At 47.5% G+C, this 19,734-nt stretch overlaps 1 protein-coding gene across 1 annotated transcript in view; it reads right to left on the bottom strand.

Moving 5' to 3' along the window:
• Window positions 1–19,734, bottom strand: part of Aco2 (aconitase 2) — a 41,101-nt gene that overhangs the window by 18,244 nt on the left and 3,123 nt on the right. The window contains exons 2-3 of the mRNA XM_069999633.1: window positions 10,874–11,010; window positions 5,757–6,015 (exon numbers count right to left, since the gene is read on the bottom strand). Coding sequence (XP_069855734.1) covers window positions 5,757–6,015; window positions 10,874–11,010 — 396 coding nt within the window. The remainder of the gene's footprint in view (window positions 1–5,756; window positions 6,016–10,873; window positions 11,011–19,734) is intronic.

Raw genomic sequence — 19,734 nt, 5'->3', positions numbered from 1 at the left:
CCCGACTTGCTTATTATTTGGAGGAAGGCAGTTTCCTTGGGGGTGGCTTGACAACATAGTTTGTGCAAAGACACAGTTTACCTTGCTGTCTGTCTCTCTCTCTATTATCTATCTCTCTAGTAGTGGTACTAGGGCTTGAACTCAGACTGTAAGCTCTCACTCAGCTGTGTATATCTGTGTGTGTACATGCACATGCATGTCTGTGCACTTGTTTTGGGGCTTGAACTCAGGGCCTTGTACTCTCACTTGGCTTTTTCACTCAAGGCTGGAAATCTACAATTTGAGCCATACCTCCACTTCTAGCCTTCGGCTAGTTACTTAGAAAAGTCTCATAGAAGCCAGGTGCCAGTGGCTCACACCTATAATCCTAGCTACTCAGGAGGCTGAGATCTGAGGATTGCGGTTCAAAGCCAGGTCGGGCAGGAAAAATCTGTGAAACTCTTATCTCCAATAAACCACCAGAAAACTGGAAGTGGTGCTGTAGCTCAAGTGTTAGAATACTAGTCTTGAGCTGAAGGGCTGAGGGACAGCACTCTGGCCCCGAGTTCAAGCCCCACAACCGGAGAAAAAAAAAAAAAGTCTCATAGATTTGTCTGCTCGGGCTGATTTCAAATCACAATCCTTAGATCTCAGTCTCCTGAGTAAGCAGGATTACAAGTGTGAGCCACCAGTACCTGACCTGCTCACAGCTGTTGCTCTACCACTTGATCCACACCTCCAGTCTAAAGGCCAGGGTTTATCTAAAGACGTGGCTTGTCAAGGACAACTAACACTGACCCAGCACCACAGTGGATTCTAGTGCTGCAAGGGAGGAACTAGGCAGTAAGACCCACCAGCCTTAGGCAAGGGAGAGCTATGACTTGTGGCAGAGAAGGGACCTGCTACAAGTTGCACAAGTCAACGATCAATACTCTCAAAATCATCTGACCCTCCCACGAGCCATGCTTTCTTCTTTCATTTGGTTCCCCCACTGAAAATAATGACAAAGAACTTTGGTTTCTAAGGCAGCCTCTTTCCAGTTAATAATTAACATGTTGGTCTTCATGTTTATAAATTAGTCACTTGTGAAATTGGGACTCAGAACAAAAAGCAGGAGTCATGTGTCTGAGTGCATCTGTATACATCTCCTGTGTGAGAAGGGCCCAGAAGCCTAAACTCAGCTTGGATCCCTCTCTAGCTGTGTCTGAACATATCATTCTACCTCTCTGAACCCCACCTATAGATTTATATGTAACACCACCTATATGTAAAACTATATCCTTCTCCTGCTTAATTTAAACCTTGCTTGGTTTGAATGTCCCATACGATATTCATACTAAAATTCAGTTGCTACTGGAGCAATATTAAAAGGTAGGACCTTCAGCTGGGTGCTCTGGCTCTCACATATAGTCACAGCTACAGAAGAGGCTGAGAGCTGCAAAACTGTGGTTCAAAGGCAGCCTGGGTAAAAAGCTTGCAAGACCTATCTCAACCAATAAAGTAGGTATGGTGGTGTTGGTTTGCAATCGCCTACCTGGAAGCATAAACAGGAAGACCACAATCCAGATATGTGAGATCCTATTCAAAATACAATTGAAAAACCAGAAATGTGTAGGGAGTGGCTCAAATGGTAAAATATTTGTCTAGCAAGTGTGAGGACATGACTTCAAACCCCAGTAACACTAACACACACACACACACACACACACACACACACACACACACACACACACACACACACACACACACACACACACACACACACACACACACACACACACACACACACACACACAATTGGGCCTTTAAGAGTTGGTGAGGCTGGGTTCTGGTGGTTCATGTGTTATCCTAGCTACATAGGAGGCTGAGATCTGAGGATTGCAGTTCAAAGCCAGCCTATGCAGGAAAGTCCATGAGACTCTTATCTCCAATTAACCACCAGAAAAACGGAAGTGGCTCTGTGGCTCAAGTGGTAGAGTGCTTGCCTTGAGCTGAAGAGCTGAGAGACAGTGCCCAGGCCGAGTTCAAGCCCCAGGACCAGGAAAGAAAGAAAGAAAGAAAGAAAGAAAGAAAGAAAGAAAGAAAGAAAGAAAGAAAGAAAGAAAGAAAGAAAGAAAGAAAGAAAGAAAGAAAGAAAGAAAGAAAGAAAGAAAGAAAGAAAGACAGACAGAAAGAAAGAAAGAAGGAAAGACAGAAAGAAAGAAAGAAAGAAAGAAAGAAAGACAGAAAGAAAGAAAGAAAGAAAGAAAGAAAGAAAGAAAGAAAGAAAGAAAGAAAGAAAGAAAGAAAGAAAGAGAGAGAAACATTTGGAACTGGACAAGGTGACATACACTTATAATCCTATCACTAAGGGCAGAGACAGGAGGTGTGTCTCTGAGTTTAAAGGCCAGTCAACACAGAGTGAGACTCTGTCTCAAAAAATAAAACGGCGGGGCGCTGGTGGTGCACACCTGTAATCCTACTCAGGAAGCTGAGATCTGAGGACTGCAGTTCAAAGCCTGCCAGGGCAGGAAAGTCCGTGAGACTCTTTTCTTCAATTAACCACCAGAAAACTGGAAATGGCAGTGTGGATCAAGTGGTAGAATGCCTGCCTTGAGCTGAAGAGCTCAAGTCTATGATCGACAAAAAATAAAAATTAAAATAAAAATTAAAAAATAATACAATGCCAGGTGCTGGCAGGTCATGCCTATAATCCTAGCCATTCAGGAGACTGAGATCTGGAGGATCATGGTTTGAAGTCAGCCTGGGCAAAAAAGTCTGCAAGACCTTCAATTAACCAGCAAAAAGCTAGACTAGAATGAAGGCATGCGTCAAGTGGTAGAGTACTAGTTATGAGCAAGAAAGCTGAGCAAAATTACACAGCCCTGAGTTCAAGGCCTGGTACCAACAAAAAACAGAATCAAAAGCAAAAACAAAAACAGGATGAGTTTGGCCTGACTTTTCTGTCTCACTTGCACTCTCCTGTCTTTCTAGCCTGTTGTTAAGCTTTTTTTTTGGTCGGATACCTTGGAGTTCTCATACTCTGGAACTCTGCACCAAATAAACTTGAGTAGCGTAACTTACTCAGTTAATGGTATTTTTTCACAGTAGAAGTAAACAGAGTAAAACAAGCCCTCCGCGTTCAAGAGTGCAGGCAATTCTTCCCACAGTCCACGTCCCTACCTGCCCTTGCCGCCCCACCACACCCAACTCGTTCTACATACCCACCAGTGAGGCCTTAGGGCCTGCAGATGTGGTTCTGTCTAGAATGTTCTTCCTCAGTTTCCCACTGAGGTCTCAGCTCATATTTACATGCTCAAAGAGACTGTCCTTTCTCCTGAAAATCTGTGAGGCCTTTTTGATACACTCAGAGTCCTGTACCTTCCCGCCTAACAAATCCTCATTGGAGTTACTGCTTTGTGACTGTTTCTTCATACCATACTCTAAGAGCCCCGAGTGTCAGCCCCCCAGGGACCTACTCACACTGAACTCTGCACCTACTGTAGCACTGGTGTAAATGCTAAATAAACATTTGTTCAATAAAGAAGGGATGAGCTTTGAAATCCTATGATTCAATGAAGGTCATCTGTGGCTAGTAGATTCTGAACCTTCAAAGCAGGGGAGAAGAGCGTTCCCCCAGAATGAAGGCCCTGACATGTGAGTATAGTTGTTCAGAGGGCTGCAGAGGTCCCAGGTTCCTAGCCTTAGTAGTTTTTGGCCCCTGGCCTTGCAGGAAGACATGAAATATGAGTACCTATTCTGTCCCTAACACAGAGGCTGCCAGCCAGCAGGCAGGATTTTCTTGCAGCTGTATGGAAAGAGCTACCCTACAACCAGGACATTACAAGTGGGGGAAGGTGTGGAGAATGGACTGGAATGGGAAGACTGCCCGGAGTGTTTCCCAGGGGTCTGAAAAGCTCTGTGGGCTGTGTTGACCCCGGAGCACATTCTGCTCTGTGCCAGGCAGGCTGCAGCCCTGCCAGCATTCAGCTCTTGCCAACAGTTCTCAGCAAGGACACCACGCCCACTGCTGGAGGTGGAAAACAAGGAGGCCTGAGGCTGGGAAGGAGGCCCACTACCTCCAAAAGTAGCACCCACAGAGGCACCTCCAACCATGCCTGGGAGCAGAGGCAGGGATTGAGTGTCACAAGGAAAGGAGAGGAATTCAAGGAGAAAGCTCATCAGAGTGGGGTGGCTGCCTCAGAGTCTAGGGAAGCAAAACCTACAGAAGAAGGGCCTCAAAGGAGACCATCAGCATGAGCACCATGAAGCAGGAGCTGGGAGCAGATCAGCCTAAGTAAGCATGCCTCTTGTGCACGTGGGACCCAACGGTAAGGTGCTATTACAGACAAAACAGAGCCCTCTCTCTCAGGCAAGTCCCTGGGGTTGGAGGAGACCAGGACAAGTGATGTGGGCATGGTGGCTCATTCCCATAATCCTAGGTACTCAGGAGACAGCACTGAGGAGGACTGAGGTTCTAGGCCAGCCTAGTCGAGCTCAAAAGACCCATTTCAATAACAAATTGGACATGGTGGTATAAACCTATCATCTCAGGTATTCAAGAAACAAACAGGAGGACTGGGGGCCACATGGACCAGAATAAATTCAAAATCATATCTCAAAAAAACTAAAGTAGCAGGCGCCAGTGGTTCATGCCTATAATCCTAGCTACTCAGGAGGCTGAGATCTGAGGATCATGGTTCAAAGCCAGCCCAGGCAGGAAAGTCCCTGAGACTCTTATCTCCAATTAACCACCAGAAAGCTGGAAGTAACACTGTGGCTCAAGTTGTAGAACACTTGCCTTGAGCTCTGGGACAGTGCCCAGGCCCAGAGATCAAGCCCCAAGACCGACCAAAAAAAAAAAAAAAGCAAGCAAATTCAGCAGTGATACTCACTGGACATTATGTTGAAAAGGAACTATACAACTTATGGGTGGGTGTGGGTGTCTTCACCTGACATATAATTCTAACCCCTCTGTACATCATCTTTATAATAATTTTTTTAATAACTGAAGCAAAAAGGGTCAGTGGCCTCGTTCGAGTGGTAGAGTACCTGCTTAGCAAGCAGAAGACCCTGAGTTCAAATCCCAGTAGAGCAAGAGTAGAAGTGCACAGGACCAACTTCTCCAGGGCACTGGCAGCACGTAGCAGTTCCTGGGGTCTGCAGCACTTTTCTTTTCTTTTTTTTTTTTTTTTGGGTCCGGTCATGGGGCCTGAACTCTGGGCCTGGGTGCTGTCCCTCAGCTCTTCAGCTCAAGGCTAGCACTCTACCACTTGAGCCACAGTGCCACTTCTGGCTTTTTTCTTTCTTTCTTTTTTTTTTTTTAATTGTAAAGATACTATACAGAGGGTTACAGTTACATCTGGCTTTTTTCTTTTTGCTTCTGTGGTGCTGAGGAATCGAACCCAGGGCCTCATGCATTCAAGGCAAGCACTCTACCACTGAGCCACCTTCCCAGCCCAGCACTTTTCTAATGTAACAGCAAGTAGGCTCTTAGTGTGGGAAGACTCAGGAGAACTGTTATCTTCTTTAAACTGTTTTCTAACATCTTCACCATGACCAAATGTCATTTCTAGTATTAGAAAAGGGGAAAAACAAGGGAAACCTTCCGGCTGGGATATGGCTCAGGGAAGAGTGCTTGCCAAGCATGTGTAAGACTCTAGCTTCCATCCCCAGCACTATTTACAACAAAACTAAAGCTAATGCAAGCAGCCCATCAGAACCTGGCCCCATGGGAGGGATGTACTTCTCACCCTACGTCACAGCCACCACCTGCTCCCATGCTGCCTCATGCTTACCTTGGCCCGTTTTAGGTCTTTCTCACCCCCAACCTGGGCTTCAATCAGATGGTCGCAGTGGATGGTTGATGGCACGGCCACCTTGGGCAGCCCGCTGCTGATGAACTGCAGCATGGCCATCTGGGCGGTGGCGTCCTGCATGGCCACCCGGTCAGGCCGTAGCCGAAGGTACGTTTTGCCCCGCTCAATCTCCTGGTTGGCAGGGTCATCCAGGTGTCCATACACAATCTTCTCTGACAGGGTCAGAGGCCGGTTCAGTCTGAAGGGGAAAGGGAGAAGGGAGTCTGGTAGAAGCTAAGTGGTCCTTGGCCTGCTCGCAGCTCCTCCCTCTCCCTCCCCTGAGAAGGAAGTATTCTGCAGGCCCTCACATTCCACTCAGTGTGGACAAATTGGCCCTGCTCTCTACTGTATCTCTAGCACACAATTCAGTGCCTGGTCCTTACTCATACTCCAAAATTATTTAATGGCAGCATCCTAAGGGACATTGTTGAATATGTCCTTTCCCACTCCTGATCCCTAATCAGTAGCTAGGAAGGGCGCACCTCATTACTCACTGTTCACCGACTACATTCCTGTTGTTTCATGAAACAACCAAGAGCAAACAGGCTTGGCGGGCAGGTGTTAAGAGTTCAAGCTTTCAACCTGAGACCCTCTTTCTTCTCTGAGCCCTCTCCCTATGTCCTTGCGCTCCACTAAGTCACAGAGGACCGTGCCAGCATCCCCTATCCCCAGGCTGCCACCTCATAGGCTGGATACCTGTCTTCCTGCCACACTGCAGACGTTCCCAGGAACCTCACAAGCCCTGAGAAGTATGGCTGGCAGCTCTCAAGAACAGTAAACCTTTTGCTGCTCCTGTCTTCCTGGACTCCATCTCCCTAGAGGTTTCCCCTTCCTTCCTTTCTTGGGCCAAAGTATCAATACCAGTTCAGTCCTCCAGGGGACCCAGCCCTTGCCAGGTTGCAATTGCCTCCTCCTTGCCTGCCCTCTGAACCCACTGACCCACCTCAATCCTAAACCTCCTACCCTAATACTCCCTGCTGCCCACACAACACAGCCTCCCATACCCCTAGCACCCCACTCTGGTCCCCACCATTCTAGGAAGCAGCAGAGTTACCCTACAGCCAGCAGACCAAACTTAAGAGTTTGAGGCTAAGGGAAGAAGCATAAGACGGAACCAGAAACTCTTGGTTAGATCTGTTTCTAAAATAACTGTGGACCAGACAAATAAATGAGCAACTGCCCCTTCCAGGCTCCGCCTACCTACCCTGAGAGCAAGGCTAGCCTGGAAGCAGGAAGCTGGTTAGCACACCTATATTTTTGGTTATGTTGTTTTGTTTTCTTGAGACAAGGTCTTGCTACATAATCCAAGTTAGTCTGCAATTCATGATGCTCTTTTTTTTTTTTTTTTTGGGTCCGGTCGTGGGGCCTGAACTCTGGGCCTGAGCGCTGTCCCTCAGCTCTTTAGCTCAAGGCTAGTGCTCTACCACTTGAGCCACAGCACCACTTCTGGCTTTTTTCTTTTCTCTTTTGTGGTGCTGAGGAATCGAACCCAGGGCCTCATGCATTCAAGGCAAGCGCTCTACCAGTGAGCCACCTTCCCAGCTCTCATGATGCTCTTGCTGCCAGCCTCAGCCTCCAGAGAGCTGGGAGAGACAGCTTGCCTTGTTTTATTTTGAAACAGCTTTATTGGGGTACAATTGGCATATAATAAACTGCATATATGTAAAGTATACAACTTGGGGCTGGGGGCTGGGAAGTTGGCTCAGTGGTAGAGCGCTTGCCTTGCATGCCTGAGGCCCTGGGTTCAATTCCTCAGCACCACATAAGCAAAAAGAAAAAAGCCGGAAGTGGCGCTGTGGCTCAAGTGGTAGAGCGCTCGCCTTGAGCTGAAGAGCTGAGGGACAGCGCCCAGGCCCAGAGTTCAGGCCCCACAACCGGACCAAAAAAAAAAAAACAAAAAACAAAAAAAACAACTTGGGGCTGGGGGACATAGCTCAATGATGGAGGGGTTATTTAGCCTGTGAAAGGCTCTGTATTTGATACTTAGTACAGGGGAAGAAAAAAAATTGCTGACCCTATCCACCTACACAGACCATTCCCTCCTCCGTTTTGGTAATAATCCCTCCTACCCAGTCCCAGGGGGATCCACATGCTACAACACTGAAGATTAGGGTTTCTCACAAACAGATGAGGAAAGTGAGGCACAGAAAAGTGATGTAACTTGGCTCTGGTGCCACAAAACTAGGTGTGCAGAGCTAGAACAGCAAGATCCCGCAGAACAGTTCGTTAACCTCTACTGCTAACTGACAGCCAGGAGCAGTGGGACCCTGCATGAAGGGAGCAGTTAAACATCAATGCAGTATGGCTGGCACACTGCTAGGAATGCAATCTCTACCTTCAGCAAGCCTGTCCCAGCCCCGTGGTCCCTAAGCCCTTGAAAGCACAGGGCCCTAAGGCACTGGCTGTGCAGCAACTGCAGCCCAGAGAGCAGTTCTAAGAATCTATGCAGCCACAAATCAGGAGAGACGTGCATAAAAATAGCACAAACCCAGGGCGCAGGGGGCCGTTCCCTCCTAGCAGCATCTCCTACGCTGCTGCGCTGCTGTGCCAGGCCAGTGACTCACAGCGGGGAACACTGCCTGCGTCCCGGGCCAGGGGAGCTGAAAAGCAGCAAGGAGGCTTAAAACCCAGCCTTGAAGGCAAATGCCTGGAATGGGATAAATGACTCACCACTGCATTTCCTTGCAGAGGGACTGAGGTGGGAAAAATGAGTCCTCTATGTCTGTTCTTTGTTACTTGGCATGACAAGAGACCTAGTACCCCAAAAGAGAATCAGACTTCCTTTTTTTTGTTGTTGGTCGTGGGGCTTAACTCTGGGCCTAGGTGCTGTCACTCAGCTCTCTTCAGATCAAGGCTAGCGCCAATTCCAGTTTTCTGATGGTTTACTAGAGATAAGAGTCTCACAGACTTTCCTGCCAGGGCTGGCTTTGAACCATGATCCTCAGATCTCAGCCTCCTGAGAAGCTAGGATTACAGGCTTGCCTCCACCTATGACAGCCAAAAATAGCTCCAGCAGATACTGCTAAGTATTCCCCCACTCCACCCCGGGGACAAAATAAGCCCTTGTGTCTCCCTGACTCTCTATGGCAACAGAGAAAGTGAACAACCCCTGTCTGCGTGCAGCGGGTACAAGCTCTAAGTCATGGGCCAGTGTTCCCAACCAGTCATGAAGGTTGGGAAATAAAACAAGCAAGGAAAATTTGGATGGAGCTAATTTTACTAACAAAATTAAAGCCTAAAATACTCGCAGTACGTTAAAGGTTGCTTTTGTGGTTGTTGCTAATGATTTAAAACATGAGATCTCCTGATGTATGATGAAAAGGGTAAGAGAGTGTATTGCAAACAAAGGGAAAAATCCATCATTTGGGGGCTGGGAAGGTGGCTCAGTGGTAGAGTGCTTGCCTTGCATGCATGAGGCCCTGGTTTCGATTCCTCAGCACCACATGAGCAGAAAAAGCCAGAAGGGGCACTGTAGATCAAGTGATAGAGCGCTAGCCTTGAGCTGAAGAGCCGTGGGACAGTGCCCAAGCCCAGAATTCAGGCCCCACGACCGACAAAAAAAAATAATTTTCCCACTAAACCATGATCTAAGAACTCCAAGAAAAATTAAATATTGCTTTCTAAAGAAAATAAAGCCTTGGGGCTGGGAAGGTGGCTCAGTGCTAGAGCGCTTGCCTTGCATGCCTGAGGCCCTGGGTTCGATTCCTCAGCCCCACATAAGCAAAAAGACAAAAAAAAAGCCAGAAGTGGCACTGTGGCTCAAGTGGTAGAGTGCTAGCCTTAGCTGAAGAGCTGAGGGACAGCGCCCAGGCCCAGAGTTCAGGCCCCATGACCGGACCAAAAAAAAAAAAAAAGAAAAGAAAGCCTTGCTGGGCACTAGAGGCTCACAAGTAATCCTAGCTACTCAGAAAGCTGAGATCTGAGGATCACAGATCAATGCTAGCCCAGGCAGAAAAGTCCGGGAATGGCATGGTAGCTCAAATGGTAGACTGTTTGCCTTGAGCTGAAAAACTCAGGGACAGTGCCCAGGTCCAGAGTCAAGCCCCACGACAAAAAAAAAAAAAAAAAGCCTTGCCTTGTATTTCTCAGTCCTGACGGCACTGCAGAATCAGGTGGGAAACTGGGCAATGCTTTTCACATTTTCATGCTCCAATCCCTTGAAGATCTTGCTTTTTTTCTTTTTTTTTTTTTTGATCAGTTGTGGGGCTTGAACTCTGGGCTTGGGCGCTAACCCTCAGCTCTTCAGCTTAAGGCGAGTGCTCTACAGCTTGAGCCACAGCTCTACTTCCGGTTTTCTAGTGGTTTATTGGAGATAAGAGTCTCACAGACTTTCCTGCCTGGGCTGGCTTTGAACAGCGATCCTAAGATCTCAGGCTCCTGAGTAGCTAGGATTACAGGCGTGAGCCACTGGCACCAGGTCAGGGGATCTTGTTAATTGGCAGGTTCCCACTGGTGGTGGTGGTAGTGTGTGGGAACCTTGAGATTCCGTAGTTCAACAGACTCCCAGGTGGGGGCAACATCCCTGGCCACATGAATAATAAGTAATCTGAATGGCTACTAGCGGGCTTGGAGATGGATGGTCTTTTTCCCAGGTAGTTCTAACTTTCATAAAGTTCACAAGAATGCTACAAGCAATGCCAGAGGTACTGAAGTCAGACAGATGTGGGCTTGAGCATGGGCCCTGCCAACAACAGATGTCAGACCTTAGAGTACTCCCCCAATATGCTGCTCAATTTCTGCAAAATGGGGAGGGGATGTAACAACCTCTAGGGTTATCTGTGTGTGTGTCTTGGAACTCAGTGCCTCTGGCCTTTCATTTGGCTTTTTCATTCAAGGGTGGAACCCTAGTACTTGAGCCATGCCCTCACTTCTGGTTTTTTGCTGGTTCACTGGAGATTTATCTGGGGCCCTACCACTTGAGCCAGGGACCTTTGTATCTGAAAAATCTCATCCTGCCATCACTACTACCATCTGCCCTAAGACTCACCTATACTGCCTAAGGGCAGGCACAGCAGCACCCCTTAACCATCCCCACAAGCTCCCACTTGTGGTCCTACCGTTTTCGAACAATGTTAATGTTCTTCTCTAGCAGGTCATAGCGGATATACTCATTGGGCTCAAAGTGGCTCATCGCCACCTTGGCCCTTTGGCACAGGACTGAAGCCACATGGTACTGCCGCACACCCAGGGCTTTCTGCAAAAAGAAAGACGAAAGCACTGTCAATGAATGTCGTTCTCAGGAGAGACCATCCCTGAGGTACAGTACAGCATGGTGAAAAAAACAGAGGAACTTAAGTGTCAAGAGCTATTCTGTGCCTGCAGTTGTGGTTTCTTAATCTGAAGCACAAATGACCCAGCAGACACAGAGCAGTCTACAGGAGATCGTGAGGATTTGTAGCAGAATCTCTGGGATCAAAGTCAAGTGTTACTATGTAAGTTGTATCAGCTGGGAGCCACAGAAGGGGATCTAGCCAGCTCTGCTAGCTGTGAAGGGATGTCAAAGAAGGCCACATGTAAAAACTCTTGTTCAGCCAGGCGAAGGTGGCTCACACCTTTAACTTTAGCTACTCAGGAGGCTGAGATCTGATGATCACGGTTCAAAGCTAGCCGGGGCAGGAAAGTCTGTGAGACTCTTATCTCTAACCACCAGAAAACTGGAAGTGGCGCTGTAGCTCAAGTGGTAGAGCGCTAGCTTTGAGCTGAAGAGCCCAGGGACAGCACCCAGGCAGACAGACAGACAGACAGACAGACAGACAGACACACACACACACACACACACACACACCAAAAAAAAGCTCTTGTTCAGATGTGAAGCACAGCAACTAGCCCATCTCACCAGTTCCTTGAGTGTGCAGTCAAGACTTGCCACACACGCGCGCTCGTGTGTGTGTGTGTGTGTGTGTGTGTGTGTGTGTGTGTGTGTGTGTGTGTGTGTGTGTAATAGGGCATGAACTCAGGGCCTTGCATTCATTTGGCTTTTTTTTTTTTTTTGCCAGTCATGGTGCCTGAACTCTGGGCCTGGGCACTGTCCCTCAGCTCTTCAGCTCAAGGCTAGTGCTCTTCCACTTGAGCCACAGGACCACTTCCAGCTTTTTCTGCTTATGTGGTGCTGAGGAATCGAACCCAGGGCCTCATGCATGCAAGGCAAGCACTCTACCACTGAGCCACCTTCCCAGCCCCTCATTTGACTTTTTCACTCAAGCCCAGAACTCTATCATTTGAGCCACACCCCCAGTTTTGCCTTTTTGGTGATTAATTGGAGATAAGAGTCTCATAGATTTGGCTGTCCTTGTTAACTTTGAACTTCAATCTTTTTTTTTTTTTTTTTGTCGGTCGTGGGGCTTGAACTCTGGGCCTGAGCGCTGTCCCTCAGCTCTTCAGCTCAAGGCGAGCGCTCTACCACTTGAGCTACAGCGCCACTTCCGGTTTTCTGGTGGTTTATTGGAGATAGGAGTCTCACGGTCTCTCTTGCCCGGGCTGGCTTTGAACCGCGATCCTCAGATCTCAGCCTCCTGAGTAGCTAGGATTACAGGCGTGAGCCACCAGCGCCCGGCTGAACTTCAATCTTCAGATCTCAGTCTCCTAAGTAGGTAAGATTACAGGTGTGAACCACAAAGCGCCTAGCGCCTTATGATTTTATTTCCCTCCATCAGGACTTCTGCCATAGTGGTATCTTTGTGGGGGGTGGTGGAGGAGGGAGGTTGTGCATGTGAGCACATGCACCTGTCCACATGCTGGGGGTGGAACCCAAAGCCTTGTGCGTGCTAAACAAGTACTCTACCACTGGGCCATATCCCTAGCCCCAGGTGCCATCTTGGCTGTAATGTTTTTCTTTTGCAGTACTACAGATAGAACCTAGAACCTGGTCCATTCTCTACCACTGAGCTACCTTCTCAGCCTGGACAGCAACCCACTGAGTGACCCCATGCCAGAACTACCTAGCCAACATACTCCCAAGTTCTTTGGTCCCCATACACCACTGCTGTTTTGCACCTCTACTGTTTTTGTTTTTGTTTTTGGGGGGGGTCTGGTTGTGGGGCCTGCACTCCGGGCCTGGGCGCTGTCCCTCAGCTCTTCAGCTCAAGGCTAGCACTCTACCACTTGAGCCACAGCGCCACTTCTGGCTTTTTTTCTTTTTGCTTATGGGGTGCTGAGAAATCGAGCCCAGGGCCTCATGCATGCAAGGCAAGCGCTCTACCACTGAGCCACCTTCCCAGCCCTTGCACCTCTACTCTTTTTTTTTTTTGTCGGTCGTGGGGCCTGAACTCTGGGCCTGGGCGCTGTCCCTCAGCTCTTCAGCTCAAGGTGAGCGCTCTACCACTTGAGCTACAGCGCCACTTCCGGTTTTCTGGTGGTTTATTGGAGATAGGAGTCTCACGGTCTCTGCTGCCCGGGCTGGCTTTGAACCGCGATCCTCAGATCTCAGCCTCCTGAGTAGCTAGGATTACAGGCCTGAGCCACCAGCACCCGGCTTGCACCTCTACTCTTAAAGGCAGTTTGTTATGTAGCGGCAGGTAAATGATTGCTAGGATGGAGTATGTTGTGAACTTTAACCTGTGGGTGACATTCACAGGGTAACTGTAACCAGGAAGAATAAAGACTCCAAAGAAATGCCAGCAGGAAAGGAAGAGCCTTTCACCTTCCAGGTGGCCTCTTGTCAAGGGATGTATTCTGTTTTCCTGTAGACTGATTTCAAGGACAAGGACACCAAGTGTCATTCATTCACAGACCATGTATCCCTCATATTTATAAAAAGATTAGCTATAGGTGTTGCACTTCTACTCTCAGAATAAAAATAAATGAAATTCCTTATTAAGCATGGGCTCTGGGCCAACCCCCTTCGATGCCTGTTTTGAAAACACACTGCAACAGTACAAAGCAACTGTTATTCCAGTGAGTTAAGTCAGAGGTGTGAACTTGGTATACAATGAATCCAGGATGAAGCTCAAGTCTCTCTGTCAGTCTGCTACTAGTCCCTCCTCCCTTAGCCTACCTTTCCCAGCATTCCAGCACTGTGACAGGTCAGACTGAGTACTTAACCCTACTGCCCAACTCACTCACACCATATACCTGCTATGACCCTGGGAAAGTTACCTAATGTCCCCAAGTCTAAGTTGACTGTAGTGAAAAGGGAGGTAAATTCTGAAGTGTTAACAACAAATGAAATAATCCACATAAAGTGCTTCCACATGCCGGGCACTGGTGGCTCATGCCTGTAATCCTAGCTACTCAGGAGGCTGAGATCTGAGGATCACGGTTCAAAGCCAGCCCGGGCAGGAAAGACCGTGAGACTCCTATCTCCAATAAACCACCAGAAAACCGGAAGTGGCGCTGTAGCTCAAGTGGTAGAGCGCTTGCCTTGAGCTGAAGAGCTGAGGAACAGTGCCCAGGCCCAGAGTTCAAGCCCCACGACTGACAAAAAATAAAAATAAATAAATAAATAATAAATAAATAAAGTGCTTCCACATAAAGTGCTTCGCATGGCCAGCTCACAGTGCAGGTTCACTAGGCAGTTAGGCTCTATCTCTCCCTTCACAGAGATGAGGATGAGGGCGGTTCCTTCTCTGCCATAAGCAGGATGCCCCTTCCCCATGCTCTCTGTCTCTCTGTCTCCCTGTATCAGTCCTGGGGCTGGGCACTGTCTGTGAGCTTTTAGCTCAAGGATAGCACTCTAACACTTGAGCCACAGCTCCACTTCCATACTTCTTGGTAGTTAATTTGAGATTAGTATCTTGGACTTTTCTGCCCAGGCTGTGTTCAAACCATGATCCTCAGATCTCAGCCTCCTGGGTAGCTAGGGCTACAGGTGTGAGCCACTAACACCCCATGTGCAGTCATACTTTATGTTTAAATTTTTTTCACTTGATATTATAAGAAAGCATTTTTACCTTAGAAAAGCAAATGGAAATAATATTCTTGTTTTAGTAGTATATGTAAATTACACAAAGTTAGTTTCAGTATGAGATTTTCATATATAAATTTAGATGCACAGATCACCTTCACTCTCTAGTCTCATCACTCATCTCCATTCCCTGCTTGCCCCATCCTCTTCCCCAACAACTGCCTTCTACTTTCCTGATTTAAAAAAAAAAAAATGTTTGTTTTTTTTTTTCTGTCAGTCTTGTGCCTGAACTCTGGGCCTGGGCGCTGTCCCTCAGCTCTTCAACTCAAGGCTAACGCTCTACCACTTGAGCCACAGCGCCATTTCTGGCTTTTTCTGCTTATCGGTATTGAGGAATCAAACCCAGGGCCTCATGCATGCAAGGCAAGCACTCTACCACTGAGCCACCTTCCCAGCCCTTAAAAAAAACCTTTTAAATGGCACAAAATAAGCCAAGTACAGGTGGCTCACACCTGTAATCCTAGGTACTCAGGAGGCTGAGGTCTGAGGATCATGGTTCAAAGCCAGCATAGACAAGAAAGTACTCAAGAGAAAGTCCTTGAGATTTTTAGCTCCAATTAATCACACACACACACACACACACAAAAAGAGGGGGTGAGGGGCTGAGGATAGGACTAGTAGAGTACCAGTCTGCCAAGTGCAAGGTCCTGCTACAAAGAGAAAAGCCTAGAATGATAAACAAAATTTCTACCAGTAGAGACAGGGCTAGAAAGCAAGAAGGGAACTTTTTTGGGGGGGGAGGTCTGGTCGTGGGGCCTGAACTCTGGGCCTGGGTGCTGTCCCTCAACTCTTCAGCTCAAGGCTAGAGCTCTACCACTTGAGCCACAGCGCCACTTCCGGCTTTTTTCTTTTTTCTTATGTGGTGCTGAGGGATCGAACCTAGGGCCTCGTGTATGCAAGGCAAGTGCTCTACCACTGAGCCACCTTCCCAGCCCCAAGAAGGGAACTTTTTAAAAATGGATTTTATTTATTTATTTATTGCCAGTCCTGGGGCTTGAACTCAGGCGTAGGCACTGTCCCTGACCTTCTTTTGCTCAAGGCTAGCACTCTACCACTTGAGCCACAACACTACTTCCAGCTTTTCCTGTGCATGTGGTACTGAGGAATCGAACCAGGGCTTCGTGCATGCTAGGCAAGCACTCTACCACAAAGATGCATTCTAGGCCAAATTTATTATTTTTATTTTGTGTTAGTTGTAGGCCTTGAATCTAGAGTTTGGGTGCTGTCCCTGAGCTTTCCTGCTCAAGGTTCTGCCACTTTGAGCTACAGCAACCTTGGAACTTTTTATGAATATATTGTAGTACATTAGGAGAAAACACACCAGAGCACAGAGCTTGGTAGCTGGACTCCAGGCAAACATCAACATGTATAAGTATTACTCAGTACTCCTAAGATGAGCTGCTACTACAAACCCACTGCCTGCCTGTAGCTTGAGGACTGCAGGCTGTTTTCCCACAATACTTTCCACATCTCCCTTCCTGTCCACTAAAGACCAGAGCCACAGAGCAGATCCCAAGCACCAGGACCTCAGAGTCAAAATGAAGCTGAGAAGGTCTCTTCTGACCACTTATACTGTGCATGAATGAAGGTCTAACCACATCACCACCATGTAGGTGGGCTGTCTTCACTAGCAAGGTCTCACTCACTATCTTTTAGGACAGCTCGTTTCACCTCAGAGACTGATGAGATCATACTCTGGTTCTTCTGGCCATGACCCTCTGCAGTTCATCCTTACAGCTCTTAACCATCCAGCCCTTCCTAGCAGAGAAGCCTCTCTCAGGTCGGGAACACAGGAATGCCTGTCAGTCGCCTCTCTCTGGAGGAGAGATGTCTTCCCACACTTCTGCTGTGGTTTCTAACCATTTTCTCCCACATCCTCTCCTAAGAATCCAAAGCCAAATAGTTCCCTACTGCCGGCAGGCGATCAGCTAGCTTGGTTGCTATGCAACTGGCAGGAACAAAAGTGATACAGTCCTTCCCAGAGGCTTGGAAGGGCGTACGGAGCTATCTCCCCCAAACACAGTCTAAATGGGCAGCAAAGGCGGCAGGGGTTCCTTTAAGGGGTTCCTGATGGATTCACTCAGCTGCCTAATTCTTTGCTGTTAGCTTCAGCAGCAGACTCCAGGCACATTGAGCTGCATACAAATCCTGAGCAGCAGTGCTGCACCAGCACAATGAAGACAGGCCTCAGCTGTAAGCGCCACAGGGGACCTGAGCTCAGGCCAGGACTAAAGCTGCCTCTGTGTGACCCACACCTCTGCCGGGCTGGTATCTGGGGCAGAGGCAATCATAGTCCCAAAGAGACATACACCCTGATGTGCCATGACGGGGCCAACCGAACTGTGTCCTGTATACTGAGCTTAGGGCACAGAGATATGGCTCTACCCTCTTCCCTCGGGGGAGTGCTCTGAGGAAACAGACTGGCTCCATGGGAGAAAGCCTGAGTTCTGCAGTCCAACACATCTGCATTAGCATCTGGTTCTGCTGAGAGCAAGTTATGACCTCAGCTGAGTTATTTCCCTTCTCTGGACCTCAGTTTCATAATTATGAAAACAGGCCAGTAATACTGGCATCTTAGGGTCACTGTGAAGGGCAAGTAAGGCAATATAACAAGACCTTCTTCTGTCCTAGTTCTAGGCTCCTAATTCTCCAGGCTTGGACTGGCGGCTACAACAGTAGTAGACTAAACATCCACTAGTGTACCAGACAGGGGGCTGAGTCGGTACTGAGGCTAGCCCTCAGCATGTCCTCCTCCTGCATCTGCTCAATGGGTGACAGTTTTCCAAACAACGTCTCGGTAGCCACAGGGCTCTTCCACATTGGGCCCTGGGTTAAATCAGCTCTGTAGCTCCCTTCATGAATGCAGTCATATTTTTTGGGGGGGGGAGGGGTCCAGTTGTGGGGCCTGAACTCTGGGCCTGGGCGCTGTCCCTCAGCTCTTCAGCTCAAGGCTAGCGCTCTACCACTTGAGCCACAGTGCCACGTCAGGCTTTTTTTCTTTTTTGCTTATGTGGTGCTGAGGAATCGAACCCAGGGCCTCATGCATGCAAGACAAGCGCTCTACCACTGAGCCACCTTCCCAGCCCTGCAGTCAAACTTTTAAATGACAGGAACAACACAAAAGCACAGCACAAAGGGACAGGTCCAAGCAAGACACAGAAGAAGGGAAGGGAAAGGTGAGATGGGGGAAAGTATGTACTTTGTGTACATATGATAAAATGTTACAATCTCACTCTCCCATTACAACTCATATAGACTAAAAAGCCTCCTGATAGGCTGGGAAGGTGGCTCAGTGGTAGAGTGCTTTCCTAGCATGCATGAAGCCCTGGGTTCAATTCATCAGTACCACTCTAAACAGTGGCACTATTGCTCAAGTGGTAGAGCACTAGCTTTGAGCAAAATAAGTTCAGAGACAGTGCCTAGGCCCTGAGTTCAAGCCCCAGGACTGGCAAAAAAAAAAAAAAAAAAAGTACATGTTGAGCTTAGCACCATTTACAAGTTATGGAGCATAAAAAGTTCCTTGGCCCAACTCTGAGTCTTGATGCTACTGGGAAGCCATACAGTGCCAATAGCTAGCTTCAGGCTCTGGAATCAATAATGTGCAGTAGAGTGCTAGCCTTGAGCTGAAGAGCTGAGGGATAGCGCCTGGGCCCAGAGTTCAGGCCCCATGACCGGACCCCCCAAAAAAAACAAAAACAAATAATGTGCAGATCTGAATCACATCTGCAAACAACTAGTAGTAAGTCCTATGAAGAAGAATTTTCTGGAGTAAGGGCAGGCAGAGGGCTTGAACTCAGGCTTGGGAGCTGTCTCCAAGCTATATATGCTCAAGGCCAGCACTCTATCACTTGAATCACAGCCCCACTTCCAGCTCTTTTTGGTGGTTAATTGGAAATAAGAGTCTCACAGATTTTTCTGCCAAGCTGTCTTCAAACTGCAACCCTCAGATCTCAGACTCCTGAGTAGCTAGGGGAAAGAGCAATAGACACCTGACTAATATTTTCTTTTTTTTTTTTTTTTTTCTTCTCAGATCACATAATATTTTCTTTAAATGAGAATTTAACACTTACTAGTTCCGGGTACAATTCTAAATACTTTAAAACTACTACATAATTTTTAAAGATGTACTATTATTATAGTATCTTACATGTAAGTATATAGTACTAGAGAGGCTGCTCAAGGCCGTAGCTTCTTAAAACTTAGAGCCAGGACTCAAACCCAGATAGTCTAATGCTAGAGTCCACACTATGTTTCCTCTAATCCTGTTTCTTCAGTTATACAAAAAGCTCACAGATAGGCCTACCATAACCTGGAGAGTCATGAGCTATTACCAGTACACAGTAAGATATATGTTTGATGCTTGCAACTCTTCATGACAGTAATGAGTCACTCTACCAACTACCTTTATCTCATATCAGCCAAGAGCATAAAAAATATTTTGACTAGCGCAAGATCTTCAAGGCCCTTTGCAGTAGGGTACGTTAGAAATCAGGAGGACTAAGGTTCAAAGGACAAGCCTGGTCAAATTATGAAACCCCACCTCAATCAACAACGTGGTGCACACCTGTCATCCTGGCTGCTTGGGAGATATAGTTAAGAGACTTCAAGTACAAGCCCAACTCAGGCAAAAAAATGAGACCTTATCTGAAAAATATCCTAAAGTAAAATGGGCTGAAGGCATTGTTCAAGCACAGGGTGCTTGTTAAGGCCCTGAGTTTAACCCACAGTATTATCAAAAAAAAAAAAATTTTTTTTTAAGATTTTAAAGCCAGGCGCCAGTGGCTCACATTTTTAATCCTAGCTACTCAGGAGACTGAGATCTGAGGATCATGGCTCAAAGCCAGCCAGCGCAGAAAAGTCCATGAGACCCCTACCTCCAATAAACCACCAGAAAACTAAAAGTGGCACCATGGCTCAAGTGGTAGAGCATTAGCCTTGCGCTGAGGATTGAGGGACAGCACCCAGGCCCAGAATTCAAGCCCCATAACCAACCAAAAAATATATATATATTTATTT

Source organism: Dipodomys merriami, unplaced genomic scaffold, assembly GCF_024711535.1.
Source record: "Dipodomys merriami isolate MVZ:Mamm:240054 unplaced genomic scaffold, mDipMer1.0.p SCAF_55, whole genome shotgun sequence".
NCBI lineage: Eukaryota > Metazoa > Chordata > Mammalia > Rodentia > Heteromyidae > Dipodomys > Dipodomys merriami.
The sequence above is the reverse complement of the archived record's forward strand: the minus strand, read 5'-3'. Positions and strand labels throughout refer to the sequence as shown.